The sequence below is a fragment of the Microcaecilia unicolor genome, chromosome 8, assembly GCF_901765095.1.
Source record: "Microcaecilia unicolor chromosome 8, aMicUni1.1, whole genome shotgun sequence".
Taxonomy (NCBI): domain Eukaryota; kingdom Metazoa; phylum Chordata; class Amphibia; order Gymnophiona; family Siphonopidae; genus Microcaecilia; species Microcaecilia unicolor.
The window spans coordinates 129,274,630-129,300,101 of NC_044038.1; the positions used below are offsets into that span (position 1 = coordinate 129,274,630).

The following is a 25,472-nucleotide window of genomic DNA, read 5'->3' on the forward strand; positions in this document are numbered from 1 at the left end:
GGAGCTACTGGGGTTTGTCATCAATTCACCCCAAATCCTGCCTACAACCAGTTTATCAATTGGAGTATATGGGAGCCCTGCTAGATACAGTGCAGACTTGGGCCTTTCTCAAGCGAGAGTGGATTCCTTAGTAACGCTGGCCAGCAGGTTTTAGGTCGGCAAATGTTGAGACTGATGGTCTCCACCATGTATGTCACTCCCATGGCATGGCTCCACGTAGTCTCAGGCAACAGGGAACTTAATGTATGTTGTTTGCATGCCACCAGAACTGGCCCACACCCTTGTCTGGACAATTCAGTCCAATTTAACCCTGGGGTCAACAAGCAGGGAGGTGCAGGATCCTACCAATTGTCAGGAAGCAGTGGGAATGTGACAGTGGGCTTTACTTCACGGAATGGACTTCCATGCCACTTACCCAGCAAGAACAACTGCCTGACAGAGCAGGATATTGCAACTGCACGAGTGTCTCTAAACATGGGGCATAGCCTGGCAGATCTTCTGAGAGTGGGGCACCCCCTCGGTAGATCCTTTCACCACTCATCTCAACAAAGTCCCTCAGTTCTACTCCAGGCTCGGATCACAGAGCAGACTAGCAATGGATGCCTTTGTCTTCTGTATGTGTATTCTCCCATATCTCTCATAGAGAAGACTTTGTTGAAACTCAGGCAAGATCAGGGCACCATGATTCTGATCACTCCTTACTGGCCACGGGATTCCCTCCTCCTCTGGAGTTGTCCTCCGAAGATCCTTGGAGATAGGACTGTTTTCCGACCCTCATGCAGAATGAAGTTTCCTTTCTGCATCCCAACCGCCAATCCCTGGTCCTTACAGCTTGGATGTTGAAAGAGTAGAAATTGAACCCCTGGGATTGCCTATTTCTTGCTGGCTTCCAGGAAAAATTCCAATAAGTGTTTCAGAAGAGGTTTACCGTCTAGTGTGAGGACAAGGGTTTAGATCCCTTCTCTTGCCCTACACAAAAACTGCTTGAGTACTCCCTACATCTCTCTGAGTCTGGCTTGAAAACCAACTCTGTAAGGGTTCATCTCGGTGCATTTGGCACTTATCACCGTGTAGAAGATGAGTCCATCTCTGTACAGCCGTCATTTGTTCACTTCATGAGAGGTTTGTTGATAACAAGCCCCTACCAGACCTCCCACTGTGTCGTTGGACATAAGTATATAAGTATTGCCATACTGGGAGAGACCGAAGGTCCATCAAGCCCAGCATCCTTTTTCCAACAGTAGCCAATCCAGGTTACAAGTACCTGGCAAGATCCCAATCTCAACATAATCTTCATCGAGCTGATGAAAGCTCCTTTTGAGCCTCTGAATTCTGTCATCTGAAGTTTTTGATCTGGAAAGTTGTGTTTCTGGTGGTGGTTACTTCAGCTTGCAAAAAGACTGAGCTCCATGCCCTGGTAGTTCATCCGCTGTATACTGAAATTGATCATACTCCGCACACGCCCTAAGATAATGACTGAGTTCCATCTTACCCAGTCAGTTGTTATGCCAACTTTTTTCCCCCAAACCTAATGCCCATCCTGGCAAAAATGTACGGCATACCTCAGACTGCACGTGAGCCTTAGCCTTCTATTTGGAGTGGACTCAAGCCCATAGACAGTCCACTCAGCTTTTCATTTATTTTGACCCCAACAGGTTGAGGGTGGCCATTGGTAAATACATACTTTCAAAATTGGATAGCAGACTGCAATCTCCTTTTTGCTTATGCCCAGGTTGAACTTACTCTTGAGTTATGTTGCAGCTCACAATGTCAGAGCCATCGCTGCGTTGGTAGCTCGCTTGAGATCAGCCTTCCTAAAGGAGATCCGCAAGTCTGCATTTCGGTCTTCAGTCTACACATTCACTTCCCACTACTTTTTGTACCCAGATACCCCAAGTATGTATATAATTTAAGGTTGATTGAACTTTATCTCGATGCTTTGAGACTCAATTATCCTAGCTTTCTTGTTTTCGGTGAGCCTGGTAGCTAGGGATTCCCAGATGTGAGAATATGAAGGCCTGCTTGTCTTCGGAGAAAGCAAAGATACTTCTCCGAGCACAAGCAGGCTGATATTCTCACGTGTGGGTGACGTCATGTCGGCCCCCGGAGGATTTTAGTAAAAAATTGCAGAAGTCTCTTCTGGAGCGGTGTACCTCGCGAGGCGCTGGTACTGCACATGCGCAAACACGATTTCCCACCCATCGCGCGATCACGCTCAGTTCTTTCTGTTCCGCGTCTGAGGAGACATGAAGTTCTTTTATCAGCGCTTTGCGTTTTCCCGGCCTTCGGAGTGGAAGTTCTTTTCTTCATGAAGTTCGTTTTTACCCTTTTCGGGTGTTCGTGCTAAAAAAAGAAAAAACTTTTAGTTCCTTTATTTCTTAGTTTTTTTTCCGTTTTCTAAGTTTCCTTTCTTGTTTGTTGCGACCGTTCTTAGGTCGCTCAATCGGGTATTTTTCCCTTTTTTTGTGTCTATTTTTCTGACACAATCGCGTCCTTTGATTTTGTGGAGGCGATTTTCCCCGCGATGTCATCAAAGACGCCCAACGGCTTCAAGCCATGCACCTGCTGCAACCAGACCATCTCTGGCACTGATCCGCACTCCTGGTGCCTTCAATGCCTTGGGCACGACCATCTTCAGGAAAGCTGTAAGATGTGCCTAAAAATGAAAAAGCGCACTCAGCTTTCTCGAGAGGCCCAAAGAGAAAAGCTTTTTGGGTCCGGTGCGTCGGCTTCAACATCGATACTGTTGACGTTGAGGGCCAGCGTTGCCATCGGGAGACCAGGTACAGGCTGCCAAAAGACAGATGCACGCTGGGAGCAGTGATGCATCGAGCGGGTCTCCACCTGCCTCGGCACCTCCTGCTTTCCAGGCCCCCCGTGACCGACCTCTATCGGACCCCGCCCCAAGGAAGCGTGTGGATTCCACGTCTTCCTCATCGGTACCGAGGAGTCTCGATGACTGGCGTCGGGCGAAAGCCAAGAAGCACCGTCGTCATTCTCCTTCTCGACATGGTACCACGAGCTCCGGGTCGTCGAGGCATTCGGCACCCGAGAAGCGTTGATGCCGAGAGGATCGCTCTCCCTCTGTGAAGGAGGTAATGACGCGAAGGTTGTCTGGAAGCCCGGTACCGGCTCCCCAGCCTCTGCAGATTCTGCCTCTGAAGCCCGCACCGACACCGCAGCCTTCCCTGACAGCTTCTGTAGATGAGCGTATCAAGGCTATTTTTCCTGATTTTATGAAAGCGGTGCTGCACCATTTGCGTCCGGCACCGGAAGTACCGGTACCGATGGTGCCGGAGGCTCCTGTGGCACCTAGCCTTTTGCTGGTGGTGAGGTCCCCTTCTCCGGTACCGCTTCTGGTATCGGGGTCGGTAGCCTCCCGGGTCGACTCTCCATTGCCTTCAGTGGAGGAAGCTTCACCGGACTCTCCTGGGGAGTTGACTTCTCGACACCGTCATCGAGGTCACTGCACCTCCATGTTGAGACGGGCTCGGATCTGGGCTTCTCTTTCTGAGTTGCTAGCCCCATCCGATGATGGCTCATCTGATGAAGATGGGGGTCATGGAGTTTTCTCTGCCGAGGATTCTCTTGGTCTTCCATCTGATTCTACCCCCTCATCTCAGAGGCAGCTCTCCCCTCCGGAGAGCTTGTCTTTTTCATCTTTTGTGTGGGAAATGTCTGAGGCCATTCACTTCCCTGTGGAGACTCTGGATGAGCCCAGGGCCAAGATGCTCGAGGTCCTGGATTATCCATCTCCACCTAAGTCTTCTACCACAGCTCCTTTTCATGATACACTGAGGGAAGTGCTGATGAGGAACTGGGAGAAGCCTCTTTCATGTCCAACTATTCCCCAAAAGGCTGAATCCCAGTATCGGATCCACGGGGAACCCAGTTTCGTCCGGCCTCAGTTGCCTCATGATTCTGCGGTGGTGGATTCCGCTCTCAGAAGAGCCAAGAGTTCTAGGAACTTTGCCTCGGCGCCCCCGGGGCGAGAACATAGAACCTTGGATTATTTTGGGAGGAAGGCGTATCAGGCTGGTATGCTCGCATCCAAAATTCAATCGTACCAGCTCTTCACGAGCATTCATTTGCGGAACTCAGTGAGGCAGCTTGAGAGCTTGGTTGATGCGCTCCCACCGGAGCAGGCCGAGCCTTTTTGTCAAGTGGTCAGGCAGCAGAAGGCGTGTCGCAAATTCCTGTCCAGGGGCATTTACGATACTTGCGACGTGACATCCAGATTTTCTGCTATGGGTATAGTGATGCGTAGACTCTCATGGCTGCGTGCCTCTAACCTGGAGGAACTAACTCAGCAGAAGATTGTGGATATCCCTTGCCAGGGGGATCATCTTTTTGGTGAGAAGGTCGAGGAGTTGATTGATCATCTCTATCAGCGTGACAATGCTATGGACTCTCTCTCTCCCGCCGAGCGCCTTCTGCATCCACTTCCTCATCTAGGAAGTTTTTTTAAAGGGAAGAGGAGTGCACCCTACGCCTCTAGAGGCCATAAGTACACCCTCTGTTTCTCGACAGCCGGTTCAGGCTCTGCCACAGCATGCTCGTTCTCGTCAACAGCGTGCGCCAAAACAGGCCCCTGCAGCTCCCCAGGAAAAACCAGGGACGGGTTTTTGACTGGCTCCAGTTGAGCATAGCCACTGTAAACGTGTCCGTGCCGGGCGATCTGCCTGTCGGGGGGAGGTTAAAATTTTTTTTCACCAAAGGTGGCCTCTCATAACCTCTGACCGGTGGGTTCTTCAAATAGTCCGGTTAGGATACACCCTCAATCTGGAATCCAAACCTCCAAATTGCCCACCGAGAGCTCAATCCTTCAGCTCTCAATACAGGCAAGTACTTGCAGAGGAACTCTCCGCCCTTCTCAGCGCCAATGCGGTCGAGCCCATTCCACCAGGGCAGGAAGGGCTGGGGTTCTATTCCAGGTACTTTCCTGTGGAAAAGAAAACTGGGGGGATGCGTCCCATCCTGACCTAAGGGGCCTGAACAAATGTCTAGTTTGAGAAAAGTTCAGGATGCTTTCCCTGGGCACCCTTCTTCCCATGATTCAGGAAACTGATTGGCTATGCTCTCTGGACTTAAAGGATGCTTATACTCACATCTCGATACTTTCGGCTGGGAACGCAGCATTTTCAGTACTGTTTGTTGCCTTTGGCTTGGCGTCTGCGCCAAGGGTATTTACCAAATGCCTGGCAGTTGTTGCAGCGTCTCTACGCAGACTGGTAGTGCATGTGTTCCCTTATCTCGACGATTGGCTGGTGAAGAGCACCTCCCAGGAAGGAGCTTTACAGTCCATGCGGATGACTATTCAAGTGCTGGAGCTACTTGGGTTTGTCATCAATTACCCAAAGTCCCGTCTCCACCCGGTTCAAAAATTGGAATTTGGGCTCTGTTGTGCACGAAGACAGCTTGTGCCTATCTTCCCGAGTCAAGAGCAGACAACCTTCTGTCTCTGGTCTCCAAAGTTCAAGCGTCTCAACAGATCACAACTCGGCAGATGTTGAGACTTCTGGGGCACATGGCTTCCACAGTTCATGTAACTCCCATGGCACTGAGATCAGCTCAGTGGACCCTAGCTTCCCAGTGGTATCGAGCTACAGGGGATCTAGAGGATGTGATCCAGCTGTCCACCGACTTTCGGAATTCTCTTCAGTGGTGGACAATTCGATCCAATCTGGTTTTCGGGTGCCCATTCCAAATTCCTCATCCACAAAAAGTGCTGACGACGGATGCATCCCTCCTAGGGTATGGGAGCGCATGTAGATGGGCTTCATACTCAAGGAGCTTGGTCCCGTCAGGAAAAGCGTCTTCAGATCAACCTCCTGGAGTTGCAAGCGATCTGGAACGCTCTAAAGGCTTTCAGAGATCGGCTATTCAACCAAATTATTCTGATTCAAACAATCAGGTTGCGATGTACTACACAAACAAGCAAGGGGGTACCGGGTCTCGCCCTCTGTGTCAGGAGGCCGTGCAGATGTGGCTTTGGGCTCGCCAACATGGCATGTTTCTCCAAGCCATTTATCTAGCTGGCATAATCAACAGTCTGGCCGACAGGTTGAGCAGGATCATGCAACCTCACGAGTGGTTGCTGAACATGGCTGTAGCCAGAAAGATTTTCCGAGAGTGGGGCATCCCCTCGGTGGAATTTTTTGCCACTCAACTCATTCACAAGGTCCCTCAGTTCTGTTCCAGACTTCAGGCCCACGGCAGGCTAGCGTCGGATGCCTTCCTCCTTCATTGGGGGGACAGGCCTTCTGTATGCGTATAGACTTTGCTGAAACTCAAGCAAGATCGTGGAACCATGATTCTGATCGCTCCCTTCTGGCCGCGTCAGATTTGGTTCCCTCTTCTTCTGGAGTTGTCCTCCGAAGAACCGTGGCGATTGGAGTGTTTTCCAACTCTCATTACTCAGAACGAGGGGGCTGTTCTACATCCCAACCTCCAGTCTCTGGCTCTCATGGCCTGGATGTTGAGAGCTTAGAATTTGCCTCCTTGGGTCTTTCTGAGGGTGTCTCCCGAGTCTTGCTTGCTTTCAGGAAAGATTCCACTAAAAGAACTTACTCTTTTTTTTTTTTTTTTAAGTGGAAGAGGTTTGCCGTCTGGTGTAACAGCAGGGCCCTAGATCCCTTTTCTTGTCCTACACAGACCTTACTTGAGTACCTTCTGCATTAGAGTCTGGTCTCAAGACCAACTCTGTAAGAGTTCACCTTAGTGCGATTAGTGCTTACTATCAACGTGTAGAAGGTCAGCCTATCTCTGGACAGCCTTTAGTTGTTCGCTTCATGAGAGGTTTGCTTTTGTCAAAGTCCCCTGTCAAACCTCCTCCTGTGTCATGGGATCTCAATGTCGTTCTCACCGAGCTGATGAAACCCCCTTTCGAGCCACTGAATTCCTGCCATCTGAAGTACTTGACCTGGAAGGTCATTTTCTTGGTGGCTGTTACTTCAGCTCGTAGAGTCAGTGAGCTTCAAGCTCTAGTGGTTCATGCTCCTTACCTTAAACTTCATCATAACAGAGTAGTCCTCAGCACGCAACCTAAGTTCTTGCCAAAGGTGGTGTCGGAGTTCCATCTGAACCAGTCAATTGTCTTGCCAACATTTTTTCCCTCGCCCTCATATAAGACCTGGCGAAAGCAAGCTGCACACTTTGGACTGCAAAAGAGCATTGGCCTTTTACGTGGAGTGGACAAGCCCCCACAGACAGACCGCCCAGTTGTTTATTTCTTTTAATCCCAACAAGAGGGGAGTTGCTGTCGGGAAACGCACCATATCTAATTGGCTAGCAGACTGCATTTCCTTCACTTACGCCCAAGCTGGGCTGACTTTAGAGGGCCATGTCACGGCTCATAATGTTAGAGCCATGGCTGCGTCAGTGGCTCATCTTAGGTCAGCCACTATTGAAGAGATCTGCAAGGCTGCAAAGTGGTCATCAGTCCACACATTCACATCTCATTACTGCCTTCAGCAGGACAGTCGACGCGACAGTCGGTTTGGGCAGTCGGTGCTGCAGAATCTGTTTGGGGTTTAGAATCCAACTCCAACCCTCCTAGGCCCATTTTTCTTGCTGCACTCTGTTAGATATTTCTTGTTTCAAGTCAATTTTTGTTATGTCCTCGCCGTTGCGAGGCCCAATTGACCACTGTTCGAGTGAGCCTGGGGGCTAGGGATACCCCACACGTGAGAATATCAGCCTGCTTGTCCTCGGAGAAAGCGAAGTTTCTTACCTGAAGCAGGTATTCTCCGAGGACAGCAGGCTGGATATTCTCACAATCCCTTCCTCCTCCCCTTTGGAGTTGATTTCATTTCATCTATTGGATTCAATTGAGGAGCGTGACCGTGCGATGGGCGGGAAATCTTGTTTGTGCATGCGCAGTACCGGCGCCTCGTGCGGTAGAATGCTCCAGAAGAGACTTATGCGATTTTTTACTAAAATCCTCCGGGGGCCGACGTGACGTTACCCACACGTGAGAATATCCAGCCTGCTGTCCTTGGAGAATGCCTGCTTCAGGTAAGAAACTTCGCTTTACCTGTAGCTGATGTTCTCCAAGAACAGCAGGCTGATTATTCTCACATACCCTCCCACCTCTCCTAGGAGTTGAATTTAGTTGTAGGCATTTGGCTTTTTCACCCAAGTGGAGGACCTGCTCTCGTTCGTCGGGCGGGAAGGCACTAGCCCTTGCACGGTGGGACGCTGCTAGAATTTTCTACTTACATAAGTGTTGCCATGCTGGGAAAGACCAAAGGTCCATCAAGCCCAGCATCCTGTTTCCAACAGTGGCCAATCCAGATCACAAATACCTGGCAAGATCCCAAAAATATACAAAACATTTTATACTGCTTATCCCCAGAAATAGTGGATTTTCCCCAAGTCCATTTATTAACACGGTCTATGGACTTTTCCTTTAGGAAGCCGTCCAAACCTTTTTAAAAATCCGCTAAGCTAACCGCCTTTACCACATTCTCTGGCAATGAATTCCAGAGTTTAATTACACATTGAGTGATGAAAACGTTTCTCCGATTCGTTTTAAATTTACTACGTTGTAGCTTCATTGCATGCCCCCTAGTCCTAATATTTTTGGAAAGCGTGAACAGATGCTTCACATCTACCCGTTCAACTCCACTCATTATTTTATAGACCTCTATCACCTGTCTCCATCACCTAGATGTGAGAATAATTGGCGTGCTGTCCTTGAGAACACCAACTACAGGTAAGAATGTTTGCTATATAATTATATCGATTTTATTATGACTTAGAAGATACTAATGATCCACATGTAACTTTGCACGTACTGTCTGAAGATGATTCAGAGCTTCATCGTTCCAGTGATCGACATCTAGCAGAACTGTGAATAGTAAGCTTCTTGGATAATAGGATGAGTTTTAGCCTGGACAAATATGCAAAGGCAGTCATCCTTAGAAATTGAGCAAAAAAAACAAAACATTTTTTGACAAATGTGCCATTAAAGTAACAAGTTTATAATATTTTTAGAAATAAAGGAGCAGCAGCCCAGCATACATTACTAAGAGAAAACATTAGCAAAAAATAGTACAGAGGATATACCTCTTTTCTGTATTAGTTTTTAACGGGGAATAAATAAGGTCCTTAATGAGCTAGCAATACTCCCTCTTACATCTTTGGAAGTGTAGACTGACCTAAAAACAAACAAAACAAAAAAAGCTGGAAAGAATCTATAACAGTGTGTGTATGCCAAGGCTGTGCTTTCCTAGAAATGAAGACTGACTGGCCCTTATAGTAATGCTGTATATATAGTCTATTTGTCATAGGCCTCTGGGCTATTTATCATCAACAGACCCAAATATACAAAGTGTTTTGAAATATAAAGGTAAAGGTCCAGAATTGCTCTTTATCTTTAAACTTGGGACATCTGTTCTGCTGAATAGAAGGAATGAATGAGTGTCCACCAGTACAGGTAGGGAAGGAAACAAAATTTCCAAAAAATGTTAATTAGTTCACTACACAAGGTAAAACAAGTGGCAAATGCATAAGTATAGTGGGAAATACAAAGGATAAGTGCAGGAAGTGCATGACCGAAAAACCAGGCACATGAATACTTAATGTAAACTGCTTTGATAGTAACCACAGAAAGGTGGTATATCAAATCCTATCCCTTTCTCCCCCCCCCCCCCCCCCCCTCCACCTTTAAGGAGAGGTGAACTGAAAATATAAGGATGAGGGACTGAGTTGCAGCCTAGAATTTTATTTCTAACATATTTAACCACAAAAGTGGTCATGACCATCCTTTTTTACATCAAAAAAGATTCAGGCAAACATATGGTATTTAAAAAAAAAAACTGAAAAAGAACCCCTTTCTAATCACAGTATACATTTCTAAAAATTACAGCTAAAAAATTAAAACCAAGGTTTAACTAAGGGCCCCTTTTTACAAAGGTAGCATGCGCTAAAAATAAGCGTGCGCTAAACGCTAGGGATGCCCTTGTATTCCTATGGGTGTCTCTAGCGTTTAGCTTGCATGCCTTTGTAAAAGACCCCCCAAACGCTTCCTTGAACACAACCTTTTAGAATGTAACAAGTTGCACTCTGACCTCAACATGAACATGACATTAGCTCACATCTCTACCATGCTAGCATGTCATAGAAACATAAGAGTAGCCATACTGGGTTAGACCAATGGTCCATTTAGCCCAGTATCCTGTTTTGCAAACAGAGGCCAAGCCAGGTCACAAGTACTTGGCAGAAACCCAAATCGTGGCAACACTCCATATTACAAATCCTAGGACAAACAGTTGCTTCCCATTTCTGCCTCAATAGCAGTCTATGGAATTTTCCTCCAGGAATTTGTCCAAAAATTTTTTTTTTTTTTTTAAACCCAGATACTCTAACCACTGTTACCACATCTTCCAGCAAAGAGTTCCAGAGCTTAACTATTAGTTGAATGGAAAAATATTTCCTTCTGTTTGTTTTAAAAAGTATTTCCATGTAACTTCCTTGAGTGTCACCTAGTCTTTCTACTTTTGAAAATGAGTAAAAAATCGATTTACTTCTACTTGTTCTACACCACTCAGGATTTTGTAGACCTCGATCATATCTCCCCTCATCTGTCTCTTTTCCAAGCTGAAGAGCCCTAACCTCTTCAGCCTTTCCTCATATGAGAAGAGTTCCATCCCCTTTACCATTTTGGTCGCTCTTCTTTGAACCTTTTCTAATTGTGCTATTTCTTTTTTGAGATACGGTGACCAGAACTGAACGCAATACTCAAGGTACGGATGCACTGTGGAGCAATACAAAGGCATTATAGTATTTTCGGTCTTATTCACCATCCCTTTCCTAATAATTCCTAGCATCCTGTTTGCTTTTTTGGCCGCCACTACACACTGAGTAGAAGATTTCAGCATATCTACGACAACACCCAGATCTTTTTCTTGAGCGCTGACCCCCAAGGTGGATTCCATTGTGGGGCCTGTCTAAGCTGTGGGGCTACTGTGAGGCCTAGAAGCGCAACATTCGGTGCAAGTACTTTTGCATCTGGGCTAAGGTGATCACAACTACCATCAGTGGACAGGCTGCAACCCTGTTAACGCCATAGGGCTGCATCTTTCTCCATCGGAGTTGGTTGCTATCGTGTGCGTTATGGTGCTGGCTGCTGTGGCATGTTCGGACTGCCACAGCACAGTCTTTATACCTGGGGGCAATGGGACACTGTGAACCTTTGCTGCCACTGCCACCTCCTCCCCAATATTTCCAGTATATAGTAACATAGTAGATGACAGCAGAAAAAGACCTGCACGGTCCATCCAGTCTGCCCAACAAGATAACTCATATTTGCTACTTTTTGTGTATACCCTACTTTGATTTGTACCTGTGCTCTTCAGGGCACAGACCGTATAAGTCTGCCCCGCCTCCCAACCACCGGCTCTGGCACAGACCGTATAGGTCTGCCCAGCACTATCCCCGCCTCCCGATCTTGACTAAGCTCCTGAGGATCCATTCCTTCGGCACAGGATTCCTTTATGCTTATCCCTCGCATGTTTGAATTCCGTTACCGTTTTCATTTCCACCACCTCCCGCAGGAGGGCATTCCAAGCATCCACTACTCTCTCCGTGAAAAAATACTTTCTGACATTTTTCTTGAGTCTGCCCCTTCAATCTCATTTCATGTCCTCTCGTTCTACCATCTTCCCATCTCCGGAAAAGGTTCGTTTGCAGATTAATACCTTTCAAATATTTGAATGTCTATCATATCACCCCTGTTTCTCCTTTCCTCCAGAGTATACATGTTTAGTTCAGCAAGTCTCTCTTCATACGTCTTGTAACGCAAATCCCATACCATTCTCGTAGCTTTTCTTTGCACCGCTTCAATTCTTTTTACATCCTTAACAAGATACGAGCTCCAAAACTGAACACAATACTCCAGGTGGGGCCTCATCAACGACTTATACAGGGGCATCAACACCCCCTTTCTTCTGCTGGTCACACCTCTCTCTATACAGCCTAACAACCTTCTAGCTAAGGCCACCACCTTGTCACACTGTTTCATCGCCTTCAAATCCTCAGATACTATCACCCCAAGATCCCTCTCTCCGCCCGTACCTATCAGACTCTCCCCGCCTAACACATACGTCGCCCTTGGATTTCGATTCCCTAAGTGCATCACTTTGCATTTCTTCGCATTGAATTTTAATTGCCAAACCTTAAGACCATTCTTCTAGCTTCCTCAGATCCTTTTTCATGTTTTCCACTCCCTCCCGGGTGTCCACTCTGTTACAGATCTTAGTATCATCCGCAAATAGGCAAACTTTACCTTCTAACCCTTCGGCAATGTCACTTACAAATATATTGAACAGAATCGGCCCCAGCACCGATCCCTGAGGCACTCCCCTACTCACCTTTCCCTCATCCGAGCGAATTCCATTCACCACCACCCTCTGGCGTCTGTCCGTCAACCAGTTCCTAATCCAGTTCACCACTTCAGGTCCTATCTTCAGCCCATCCAGTTTATTTAAGAGCCTCCTGTGGGGAACCGTGTCAAAAGCTTTGCTGAAATCTAAGTAGATTACGTCCATAGCTCGTCCCTGATTCAATTCTCCTGTCACCCAATCAAAGAACTCAATGAGATTCGTTTGGCACGATTTCCCTTTCGTAAAACCATGTTGTCTCGGATCTTGCAACTTATTGGCTTCCAGGAAATTCACTATCCTTTCCTTCAGCATCCCTTCCATTACTTTTCCAATAACCGAAGTGAGGCTTACCGGCCTGTAGTTTCCAGCTTCTTCCCTATCACCACTTTTGTGAAGAGGGACCACCTCCGCCGTTCTCCAATCCCTCGGAACCTTTCCCATCTGCAAGGATATATTAAATCTTTAAGAGGACCCGCCAAAACCTCTCTGAGCTCCCTCAATATCCTGGGGTGGATCCCGTCCGGTCCCATGGCTTTGTCCACCTTTAGCTTTTCAAGTTGTTGATACACACTTTCTTCCGTGAACGGTGCTCTATCCACTTCATTCTCAATTGTACTATTTCCAGTCCATCGCGGTCCTTCTCCAGGATTTTCTTCTGTGAAAACAGAACAAAAGTATCTATTTAGCAAATTTGCTTTTTCTTCATCATTTTCCACATAGCGGTTCGCAGTATCTTTTAGTCTCACAATTCCCTTTTTAGTCATTCTCCTTTTACAGAGGATGTTGGTTCCTGGCATGAGCCTTTGAGAGCTCCTGTGGGCTGTCTTGTCTCCTTTAGCTGATGCGGGGCTCCCTTCCAAGTTTGCGTCCTACATCTCCCCATGCAAAGTGTTCCATGTTTTTTTTTACATAGTATGCACTCTCCGCTTGGACAGTCCTGCCCTTTCTTAACTTCTGTTCTCTTTACTATGGGCTTAGTCTCTTGAGGAACTCCAGCGTTTCCTGGTGGTATATTGGTGACTGTCTGGGGCTTGCGTTGCAGGGTCGTTCTACTCTCTGACGCTGAGCCTCATATTTAAGCCTGCTGTTTACTGGGTTCTCACAGTTTCTGTTCCTTTTTGTTTTTTGATCCCCACCCGACTTGGAGCACTGGTTTTCTGCATAACATAGTCTGGATTGGTTTGGTATAGATGACAAGGAAGGTAAAATTGTCTTTACTTTAATCATACCAGACCTGTCCAGAGACCCTCCCTGTTTTTTCATATATGATCCTTTTCTTTAGATATGGATTATGCTTTTCATCTCTCTAACTCGCTTGTCCTTGGCGCCTGCTTCGGAGTAATACTGGCATTGGCAGTTTCGCCTCATCCCATTGTTTACAGATTGAGGCTCACTCTACTGTTGGTAATTCGACCTATAGGCACTATCGCTTGGCTATTCAAAATACTGAGCATTCCAGGCTGCATGATATTCTTAAGTGCAAAGTACTTGGGACTGCTTTTTTCTCGGTTTCCTTCTGCTGATGGATGGACATAACCCATCAGTCTGGACTGGTATGATTAAAAGTATGAAAATTATCAGGTAAGATATAATTTTACCATCTAGGCAGTTTACAACTCTAAATTAAAATAAAGTAGGAAAAGAACTACAATATGTCGATAGGAAAGAGCATAGCATTCATGTCCATGACTCTAACATTCTGGGGAAACAGGAAAGCCTAACAGGGTCAAAGGGAAAAGAAATAGGGATGGAAGGAAAGAGCAGAGGCGTATAGAGAGAGAGGAAAAGCGGTAGAATACCTGTAGTTAAAAGCAATTGCCCTGTGTGGAATTTATAAGCTTGAGTAAAAAGCCAGGTTTTAATTTTTTCAACGAACATTCGGCATGAATATGTAAAGAGAGAGTTCCGAAAGAATGGTGCTAAAAAAAAGAAAGCAAATTGCCTGCAGATTTTGGTCCAGAGAGGACTATACTGAACGAAGAAAAAAGAAGATAACCAAGTGAGAGCAGAGCGCCTTTCTGAAAACTGTTGCCCAAGGGGGGGGGGGGGGGGGGGGTATAGTAAGGAATCCAGATGTGGTGGAAAGCATTGCCCAGAGAAGCAACGACAAATAGTTCCTAGCTATGACACAGTGATACTGAGGGGCTGATGTAGAAACCTACTGCAGGGCAACAGCAAGTAGTTAATGAGGTGTATGCAAACATTAACAGGTGAACGATGCAGAAACAGATTGGTCTCAGAAGTTACCTTATGTGGTAGACAGCAACATACAGCATGTTAAATACATGGTCCTTTTTATTTTTAAAGGCGAATACAAGAAAATTGCCACCAGGTCTGAGGCAGCATTGTAGGGTTTTCTTGTCCTCTGCATCGGGGGGGGGGGGGGGGGGGGGGGGGGAGATAATAACACCCCTTCTCTCCCCCCCCCCCCCCCAAATGTCTTGGTCTACTCTAGCAGTCTCTCCTCCCTCTGCCTTGTCTTAAAAAGAAATCCCCGGTATTAAAGTATCCCTCCCCCTCTTCCGAGCATTACCTTGATGAGGCAGGAGCGATGCCTACTTGCTCCTACCTCTACACTAGCATCTTGTAAACTGGCAGCACCTGATCCCATAGTGCACCACACTGTGTTGGGCACAGCTGATTTACAAGATGATGAGGCAGTATCAATGGGCATTGCTCCTGCATTTTCAAGGTATTCCTTGAGAGGAGGAGGAAGAGGTTGGAAGGGTACCACTAGATACCTGGGGAATTTGTTTTTAAATTAGAGGGAGGGAAGGGGGTCGTCAGGTGACTCAGAACCTCTACTACATCATTTGTGAAAGGATAAAAATCTAATTTCATAGATGTAATAACTGAATTTCATCTGCCACCAGATGAATATAAATAGAAAAAAAATAGGAGATGGTTCAGACCCTTAAGAGCCAGAGAACATGGAGTGATTTATCCTGGCAGCCAAGAGAAGGTTTGCATTTAATGTGTGCTCTTTCATTGGTTCAGTAGCTCCATGTATGGCCTGTGGTGTGGATAGTAGCAGAAGGTTTGTTTGTATTTTTTCTATTAAAGCTGCAGCAGATGCTGGCCCAACACTAATAGAGGCCCTTAATAAGGGAGGATTAAACATGAAGGCTTCCTATTTATTCATCATGATAGTATGCTAAAAATAGAGTGGGGGGAACTAATATTTACCAGGAGGGTGGAATCCTGCAGAGTTAATCCAGCAGGTTAAGTATATGCTGTGGTTGGCGGACTTATTTTAGGTTTACTTCACACATTTTTCAGTAGGAGCTCAGTGAATTACGTTCAGGTACACCACTTGCCTGTCCCCAGAGGGCTTACTTTGTAAGTTTGTACTTTAGGCAGCAGAGGGTTAAGTGATTTGCTTAAGATTGCAGTGAGTAGCAGTGGAATTTGAACTGGTCTTCCTTGGCTTTCAGCCCAGAGCTTTAACCACTAGACTACTTCCCTTTGATCAGGATTCAACAAATAGAGGAAAGTTTGGAAACTTCAAGAATTGGACCATCCCACTGCAGAAATTAGAAGGAAACTCTAGTCTAATACTATGTGTAGTATTTTTGTGTTTTAGTTTATTCTTGGGTTTTGTTTCTCAATCATTTGTCTCCTTACAACTAGCTATAGGATGCACAAAATCTCATTCACGTCTTTAAATCAAGTTTTTCTTATTTTTGCATAACACCAATTCTGTTCCTTGTAAACTTGCAACAAATAAAAAAGCAGCAAGGTACCTAAAGGCTCAAAATTAAACGGGAGTGGTCCTAGGTGTATATATCCAGACTTTAAAAGCAACTGCAAAAAGCCCAACATTGTTTCTGCTGCACAGCGCCTGCATCAGAGGCAGAAATGAAAAAATTGTCCCAAGCCACTGTTCATGGTTCATTTTCGGTCGGAAATATGTACATAGCTAAACACTAGCAACATGTTATTACACTATGTACAAATTTCTGAGAGAAAATGAACCATGAACAGTGGTTTGGAGAGGTGGATATTACCAGACTCATAATGATTTTTCATTTCTGCCCCTGATGCAGGTGCTGTGCAGTTGAAATATGTTGGGCTTTTTGTACTTGGATATATACACCTGGGACCACTCCCGTTAAATTTTGAGCCTTTAGGTACCTTGCTACTGTTTTATTCTCTGCATTCATTTTGCATTTGGGTCTTGTCTTTCTACTCTGTGGCTTGTAAACTTGCACCATAATGTAAATTTCATTTTGTGTACTCGGTGCATATTAGCATTCAAAATAAAATTATAACCTACTTTTTTGATAATCATTTAGGTTACAACTTTGGTGAACACCAGCAACAAGGGACCTTCCAATAAAAAGAAAGGTCGTTCTAAAAAGGCTCATGTTCTGGCTGCGTCAGTTGAGCAAGCAACACAGAACTTCTTGGAGAAGGGAGACAAAATTGCAAAAGAGAGCCAGTTCCTCAAAGAAGAGCTTATAGCAGCTGTTGATGATGTTCGTAAACAAGGTAGATAATGCTTTTGTGTGAGAATTTATGAATACTACTACTACTGCTTATTTCTATAGCGCTACTAGACATATGCAGCGCTGTAACTGGACATAAAGAGACAGTCCCTGCTCGAAAGAGCTTACAATCTAGGACAGATAAACAGGACAGATAAGGGAGTTACAAACAAAGGTGGGAATGATAAAAATGGATGCTGAACAAGTGAGTAAGGGTTAGGAGTTAAAAGTGACACAAAAAAGGTGGGCTTTTAGCCTAGATTTGAAGACAGCCAGCTATGGAGCTTGATGTACAGGCTCAGGAAGTCTATTCCAAGCGTATGGTGCAGCAAGATAAAAGGAACGGAGTCTGGAGTTAGCAGTGGAGGAGAAGGATGCAGGTAAGAGAACGGAGTTCCTGGGGAGGAGTGTAGGGAGAGAGAGAGAGTGGAGAGGTACTGAGGAGCTTGTGCTAGCTTTTACAGGAAGATAGCAGGCACATGAACATGATGTCTTATTTAAAAAAAAAAAAATAAAAAAGTTGGAGAGTACATGCTAAAAACATGGCACACAAGATGTACCTTCACTTACCTCCGCTGACCAGCCCAAACTCCCAGTCACCATACTACTCCCCAAAGAGATATATGTGATGGGGTCAGTCTATTTTAAAAAGTTTGTATTCATCTATTCCATCATTCTGAGCAGATAAAAATTATAAGTACAAGATAATCCAAAGTAGAAATTTCACCACCTTTTAAATTAAACATAGTAACATAGCAGATGATGGCAAATAAAGACCTGCATGGTCTATCCAGTCTGCCCAACAAGCATATGGTATGCTGTGATATAACATACGCGTATTTGATCTTGATCTGTCTTTGACATTTTTGGGGCACAAACCAAAGAAGTCTGCCCAGCACTTCACTTACTCCCTAAATATTGGAGTTCCTATCAAAGCCCACTGCAACCCATCCATAATTGTGACAAATGTATGTGAGGTTGTCCATACCTGAAAGATGTTCTGCTATCTATTATGATATAGTTGCTATCCCTTTACTCATTTTGTTTAATTGCTTGAGTATATTTGCTAAATATCTACAATTACTATCTTTTTATGCTTTTATTGGGTTTTATATGGGTTGTAATTTTATATTTCTAAAGCTTAACCCCATGTTAGGTTCAGAGGCTCATTTTCAAAGCACATAGGACAGAATTACATAGGTTACTATGGGGCTCATTTTTGAAAGAGAAAAACGTCCCAAAATTGCCAAAGCACCATTTGGACGTTTTTCTTCTCAAAATGTCCAAATGGTATTTTTGAAACGCAATTTGCAGATTTAGTCGTCTGCAGTGTGTCCAAATCACAAAGGGGCATGTCGGGCATTTCAAAGACAGGATTAGGGCGTGCCTAACACTTCGATGTTTTACAGCCATAATGGAACAAAACAAAAAAAACATCCAGGAAGAAAACATAGTAACATAGTAGATGACGGCAGAAAAAGACCTGCATGGTCCATCTAGTCTGCCCAACAAGATAAACTCATATGTGCTACTTCTTGTGTATACCTTACCTTGATTTGTATCTGCCATTTTCAGGACACAGACCGTAGAAGTCTTGCCCAGAACTAGCCCCGCCTCCCAATCTCGGCTAAGCTTCTGAGGATCCATTCCTTCTGCACAGGATTCCTTTATGTTTATCCCACGCATGCTTGAATTCCTCTACCGTTTTCATCTCCACCACCTCCCGCTGGAGGGCATTCCAAGTATCTACCACTCTCTCCGTGAAAAAAATACTTCCTGATATTTTTCTTGAGTCTGCCCCCCTTCACTCTCATATCATGTGCTCTCGTTCTACCGCCCTCCCATCTCTGGAAAAGGTTCGTTTGCGGATTAATACCTTTCAAATATTTGAACGTCTGTATCATATCACCCCTGTTTCTCCTTTCCTCCAGGGTATACATGTTCAGGTCCGCAAGTCTCGCCTCATACGTCTTGTAACGCAAATCCCATACCATTCTCGTAGCTTTTCTTTGCACTGCTTCCATTTTTTTTACATCCTTAGCAAGATACGGCCTCCAGAACTGAACACAATACTCCAGGTGGGGCCTCACCAACGACTTATACAGGGGCTTCAACACCTCTTTTGTTCTGCTGGTCACACCTCTCTCTATACAGCCTAGCAACCTTCTGGCTACGGCCACCACCTTGTCACACTGTTTCGTCGCCTATAGGTCCTCAGATACTATCACCCCAAGATCCCTCTCCCCGTCCGTAACTATCAGACTCTCCCCGCCTAACACATACTTCTCCCGTGGATTTCTACTCCCTAAGTGCATCACTTTGCATTTCTTTGTATTGAATTTTAATTGCCAAACCTTAGACCATTCTTCTAGTTTCCGCAGATCCTTTTTCATGTTTTCCGCTCCCTCCCGGGTGTCCACTCTGTTGCAAATCTTAGTATCATCCGCAAAAAGGCAAACTTTACCTTCTAACCCTTCGGAAATGTCACTCACAAATATATTGAACAGAATCGGCCCCAGCACCGATCCCTGAGGCACTCCACTGCTCACCTTCCCCTCCGAGCGAATTCCATTAACCACCACCCTCTGGTTTCTGTCTGTCAACCAGTTCCTAATCCAGTTCACTACTTCAGGTCCTATCTTCAGCCTGTCCAGTTTATTCAAGAGCCTCCTGTGGGGAACCGTGTCAAAAGCTTTGCTGAAATCTAAGTAGATTACGTCCATAGCACGGCCTTGATTCAATTCTCCATTCACCCAGTCAAAAAATTCAATGAGATTCGTTTTGACACGATTTCCCTTTGGTAAAACCAAGATGTTTTGGCCTAGACCTGTTTTCAGAATGAATAAGGCACAAAAAGGGGCCCTAAATGACCAGATGACCACTGGAGGGAATCGGGTCACCGATTTCCCCCCCCCCCCCCCCCCCCTCACCCTCAAAAAAAAAAAAGTGAATAAAAATAGGACTTACCAGCCCCTATGACAGTGTCGGATGTTAGTCAGGTCTATTAGAGCAGCATGCAGGTGCCTGGAGTAGTGGAGTGGTTGGTGAAGTACACAATGAGGGACCCAGGTCCCTATCTCTCTGTACCTGTCGCGCTTGTGGTGGAAACTGTGCCCCCTTCACCCACAAGGGCTATTGTAGTGGGGGACAGTGTATTTTGGGTGGGTTTTGGAGGTCTCAGGGAACAAGATAAGGGAGCAAAGGTGAGATGTGCACCTGGAAGCATTTTCATTAAGTTCACAGAAGTGCTCTCTAGGGTGCCCCATTGCTCCACTGGGATGTCTGGAGGACCAGTCTACTAAAAATGCTGGCTTCTCCTACATCCCAGTGGCATGAATCTTTACATTTTTTTTGCACTTTTTTTTTTAAGTGGACCTAAAAACAAATGGTCCAAAGCACAAAACCTTGTTCGAAACAGTATTTTGGGGGAAAAAAGGACATTTTTTTTTCTGTTCTCAAAAATTACCTTATTTCCTATTTGGATTTTGGAAGTTTTGTGCAAAACGTCCAAAGTTGGACTTAGAGATGTTATATTGAAAATGCCCCTTCACGTAACTTTGTAAGTATAAGTACTGTGAAAATACGCCTCTGTGTAACTTTCTGTCTATATGCTTTGAAAATGAGCACCTTACTAACGTATTATGGTATGGGGAGGGGGACAGTTCAGGTATCTGTAGGTTGGAATGTGTGTGAGGTGGTGGGTTGTTCCTGGACATGTATCTCTTCTCCTCCCCTCTTTTTTTCCCTCGTCACTCCTTGCTGTTCTCCTCCTTTCTTCCACTTCCTTCTTTCCACTGTGTTATCACAGCTTTCATTTTATGAAAACAGGTTTCTCATTAGATCCCACACTTTTCTATGGCACTTTTTTTTTTTTTTTTTTTTTTAATGCGGTAGGTGGTAGGCTCTGCTCGCCATCACATGTGACCTCAATGTCTGCCACTGTTGTTTAAACAGCCTTTAGTGTTGGCAGGGTTTGTGGACCCCAGTAGCACCTGTAACATTTTCTGCTGCCACACAGACACTGTCCTTTCAGCAGCCAAAGTTTGTGTGTGTGGTGGTGGGGTTTGAGATATGTACTTCTGAAAGTAATCAAAATTTGAGTCCCTCAATTTGAAAAAGTGGGGACTAAAACAGCAATACTAGTAAACTCAGCCCAGTGCTATAATTTATTTCAATATCCCAACACGGCAGGGTATTCTACTCATCAAGAGTTGGTAAGAAGCCTCGGAGGTGACTCACTTTTTACACTAGGAAACTAAGTACATAAGTATTGCCATACTGGTACAGACCAAAGGTCCATCAAGCCCAGCATCCTGTTTCCAGCAGTGGCCAATCCAGGTTGCAAGTACCTAGCAAGATTCCAAAACAGTATAATACATTTTATGCTGCTTATCCTAGAAATAATTAGTGGATTTTCCTTGAGTCCATTTTAATAATGGCTTATGGACTTTTAGGATCCTCAGGAGCTTAGCCGAGATTGGGTGGCAGAGCCAGTGGTGGGAGGCGGGGATAGTGCTGGGCAGACTTATACGGTCTGTGCCAGAGGTGGTGGTGGGAGGCGGGGCTGGTGGTTGGGAGGCGGGGTAGTGCTGGGCAGACTTATACGGTCTGTGTTCTGAAGAGGACAGGTACAAATCAAGGTAAGGTATACACAAAAAGTAGCACATATGAGTTTATTTTGTTGGGCAGACTGGATGGACCGTGCAGGTCTTTTTCTGCCGTCATCTACTATGTTACTATGTTATCCAAACCTTTTTTTTTTTTAAACTCCACTAAGCTAACTGCTTTTACTGTATTCCTGGCAGCGAATTCCAGAGTTTAATTACACATTGAGTGAAGAAATATTTTCTTCGATTCGTTTTAAATTTACTACATTGTAACTTCATTGCATGTCCCCTAGTGCTAGTATTTTTGGAAAGAGTAAACAAGCGATTCCTGTTCACTTCACTCTTTATTTTATAGACCTCTATCATATCTCCCGTCCGCCATCTTTTCTCCAAGCTGAAGAGCCCTAGTTGCTTTAGCCTTTCCTCACAGGGAAGTTGTCCCATCTCATTTATCATTTTCATTGCCCTTCTCTGTACCTTTTCTGATTCCACTATATCTTTTTTGAGATGCAGTGACCAGAATTGCAAACACTGTTCGAGGTGCGGTCGCACTATGGAGCGATACAAAGGCATTATAATGTCCTCATTTTTGTTTTCCATTTGTTTCCTAATAATACCTAACATTTCTATTTGCCACCTTAGCTGCTGCCGCACATTGAGAGGGTTTCAACGATGACACTTAGATCCCTTTCCTGACCGGTGACTCCTAATGTCGAACCTTGCATTACGTAGCTGTAGTTTGGGTTCCTGTTTCCTACATGCATCACTTTGCACTAGTTCACATTAATTGTCATTTGCCATTTGTACGCCCAGTCTTGTAAGGTCCTCTTGTAAGTTTTCATAATTCTCTTGCGATTTAACAACTTTGAAGAACTTTGTGTTGTCAGCAAATTTAATTACCTCGGTAATTACTCCCATGTGTAGATCATTTCTAAATATTTTAAAAGAAAAAAAACTGTGGTTCCAGCACAGACCCCTGTGGAACCCCACTATCTTCTGCATTGAGATTATTGACCATTTAACCCTACTCTCTATTTTGTATCTTTTAACCAGATTTTTAATCCACAATAGAACACTACCTCCTATCCCATGACTCTCCAATTTCCTCTGGAGTCTTTCATGAGGTACTTTGTTAAAATGTCTTTCTAGCTCCCCTCGAGATCACCACTCTTCTCAACTCGTCACACTCAACTCGCAAACATATCAAATAACCACTCCCTCCCCATCCCTTTATTCCTCCCTTTCCCGTGCTCCAGAACACACATCTGGAACGTCACATCTAGTGCCTCTCCAGGTTCCCCCTCCCCTCAAATGGAAACCAAACAATAAACCAATTCCCAGCACCCATTATTAACCACCTACAGGGTGTCATCAAACTCTCCCACACAACCCCAGTAACCCCATAACAAACATATGCTCCCCAACCTCCACCATTGACTTGTGACAGCAATAATCCTCATTTGCACCTGATATTCCCCAGTCATACCAGCCCTCATGTCCTATTCATGTAGCTTGTCCACTGCTGTTCAGCTGCTCCAAAAACAGTTTAGCTTTTTCCACCGAATGCATGATACGTGTTGTCCCATTCCAGGTCACTCTCAGCACAGCCAGGTATACTAAAGCAAACCGCACCTTCTGCTGGAATAGTTGTGAACATATCGGTGCAAACATCTTACGCTGTGCCGCCACCCCGGCCGAATAATCTTGAAAGCAAAGGATGTTTTTTGATAGATACATCAGTGTTTTCCCCGACCTCAGCACCTGTAAAATCTCCTGTTTCTGGCGAAAATTCAACAGCCGAAGAATAACCACTCTGGGCCGTGCCTCTAGCCTCGTGCCACGTGGGCCCACTCTATGTGCCCTCTTGTTCTGCAGAGACTTGAAGTTCCCATCCAGGGCCAGTTCTTTAGGTATCCACTTTTCTAGAAAAGATATTAAGTCTCTATCTTTCAGCTCTTCAGGCAAACCAATTAACCGCAAGTTGTTCCTCCTCGAGCGATTCTCGAGGTCTTCCACCTTCGCTTCCAAGGCTGCTACTGTTTTCCTCAGCTGCTCGTGGCCGCCTTCCAGCTTTGTAGCGCGATCTTCCACCGCATTCACTCGCTCCTGACAGCTCACTAAGTCCTTGGTAAACTCACCAAATTGGCCACTTAGGGTCTCCAATTTCAAGTCTATAGGTGCCAATCGTCTTTCCAACGATGTCTCAAATACCGTCGACATTTTGGCTGTTATTTCTGCTACCCAAGCAGATGATATCGAGGAGTCCGCCGGGCTGGACGGCGCCGCCATTTTGTCTTTCCCTCGTGCCTTTTCTTTTTGGGCGGATTTCGTTGCCATCTTCCCCCTCCGGGAAATATTAACAACTTTCTTACACACCCCTACTTCAGCGCTTCTTCTGGGTTTGAAAAATATCAGTGGAGGTGCGATATTCAGGGAGCGGGGAACCCCGAGGAACGGAGCAGCTCTTACCGGCGTCTAATTCCGATCATGGCACCACGTGACCTCCATTGTTAAATCCAGATACACAATATCGACCGGCTCACCTTTATACACGTTTGTTTACCCCTTTGAAGAAAGAGATTGGTGAGGCAAGATTTCTCTTCACTAAATCCAAGTTGGCTTTGTCTCATTAATCCATGCTTTTGAGTATGCTCTGTAATTTTGTTCTTTATCATAGTCTCTACCATTTTGCCCGGCACCGACATGGGGCTCACCGGTCTATAATTTCCTGGATTGCCTCTGAAACCTTTTTTTTTAAATTGGTGTTACGTTGGGCCACCCTCCAATCTTCTGGTACCATGCTAGATTTTAATGATAAATAACATATTACTAAGTGTAGTTCTTCAAGTTCAATCAGTACTCTGGGATGAATACCATCTGGTCCAGGTGATTGCTACTCTTCAATTTGTGAAATTGTGCCATTACATCTTCCAGGTTTATAGAGATTTCATTTTGTCGGCTTTGAATACCTTTTCTGGCACTGGTGTATCTGATTTAATTTCTCTGCTATGGCTTTGTCTTCCCTGAATGCCCCTTTTACCCCTCGGTCATCTAGCGGTCCAACAGATTCTTTTGCTGGCTTCTTGCTTTTAATATACCTAAAATAAATTTTACTATGTTTTTTCCTCCAGCGCAATCTTTTTTCAAAGTCCCACTTTGCCTTTCTTATCAGTGTTTTGCAATTGACTTGCTATTCCTTATGCTGTTTCTTATTTTCATTCGGATCCTTCTTCCATTTTCTGAAGGATTTTCTTTTAGCTTTAATAGTTTCCTTCACCTCACTTTTTAACCATGCCGGCTGTCGTTTGGTCTTCCTTCCTCCTTTTTCAATACGTGGAATATATTTGGCCTGGGCTTCTAAGATGTTGTTGGGAGAATCCAATGGAAATAAAGCCCTTGAACCAGGACTACCCAGGAAAAAGAAAAATAACAAATTATACTGAATGAGAGAAACAAATACACTTGTATTGAAGCTTATTAAACAGTTACACTTCCAGAAACAGGATTTTCTTACCATCCAGAAACAATTTCAACTGATCAGGGTCAAAAACATATACTTATTAGAGGAAAGTGTCACAAAACATTTACAGGGAAAACAAGCACAAGCTTGGCCCTAAGTGAAACCACCTGTTGCCTCAGTAAAATAAATTTATTTCTTCTTTATTGTTTACACTTAGTTAAATCAGGAAAACAGAAATCAGGAAAAATCCACAGTGTGTCCTATAAACAATTATTGCGTGTGGAGAAAAGCATATTTTTAATCGGAGTCATGCTCCATTACCAAAATACCATGTGTAGATCATACAGATTTCATATGTGTAAATGTACAAAGGACTTCACAGTAGACCGGCAAAAATCATAAAAATTTGGAAAATAAAATTGATAGGACAAACAGGAAACCAGGGAAGATTCTGCAGCATACTTCATACAACGTCAAAGTCCTAGTAAAATCTAGAATGATTTAAGTTTTATATTGCATGCAGAGGATGAAG

At 44.8% G+C, this 25,472-nt stretch overlaps 1 protein-coding gene across 1 annotated transcript in view; it reads left to right on the forward strand.

The window, feature by feature from the left end:
• CTNNA1 (catenin alpha 1) overlaps positions 1–25,472 on the forward strand; it is a 449,363-nt gene that overhangs the window by 63,242 nt on the left and 360,649 nt on the right. Inside the window, exon 3 of the mRNA XM_030212635.1 lies at positions 16,682–16,877. Within this exon, the coding sequence (XP_030068495.1) occupies positions 16,682–16,877 (196 nt within the window). The remainder of the gene's footprint in view (positions 1–16,681; positions 16,878–25,472) is intronic.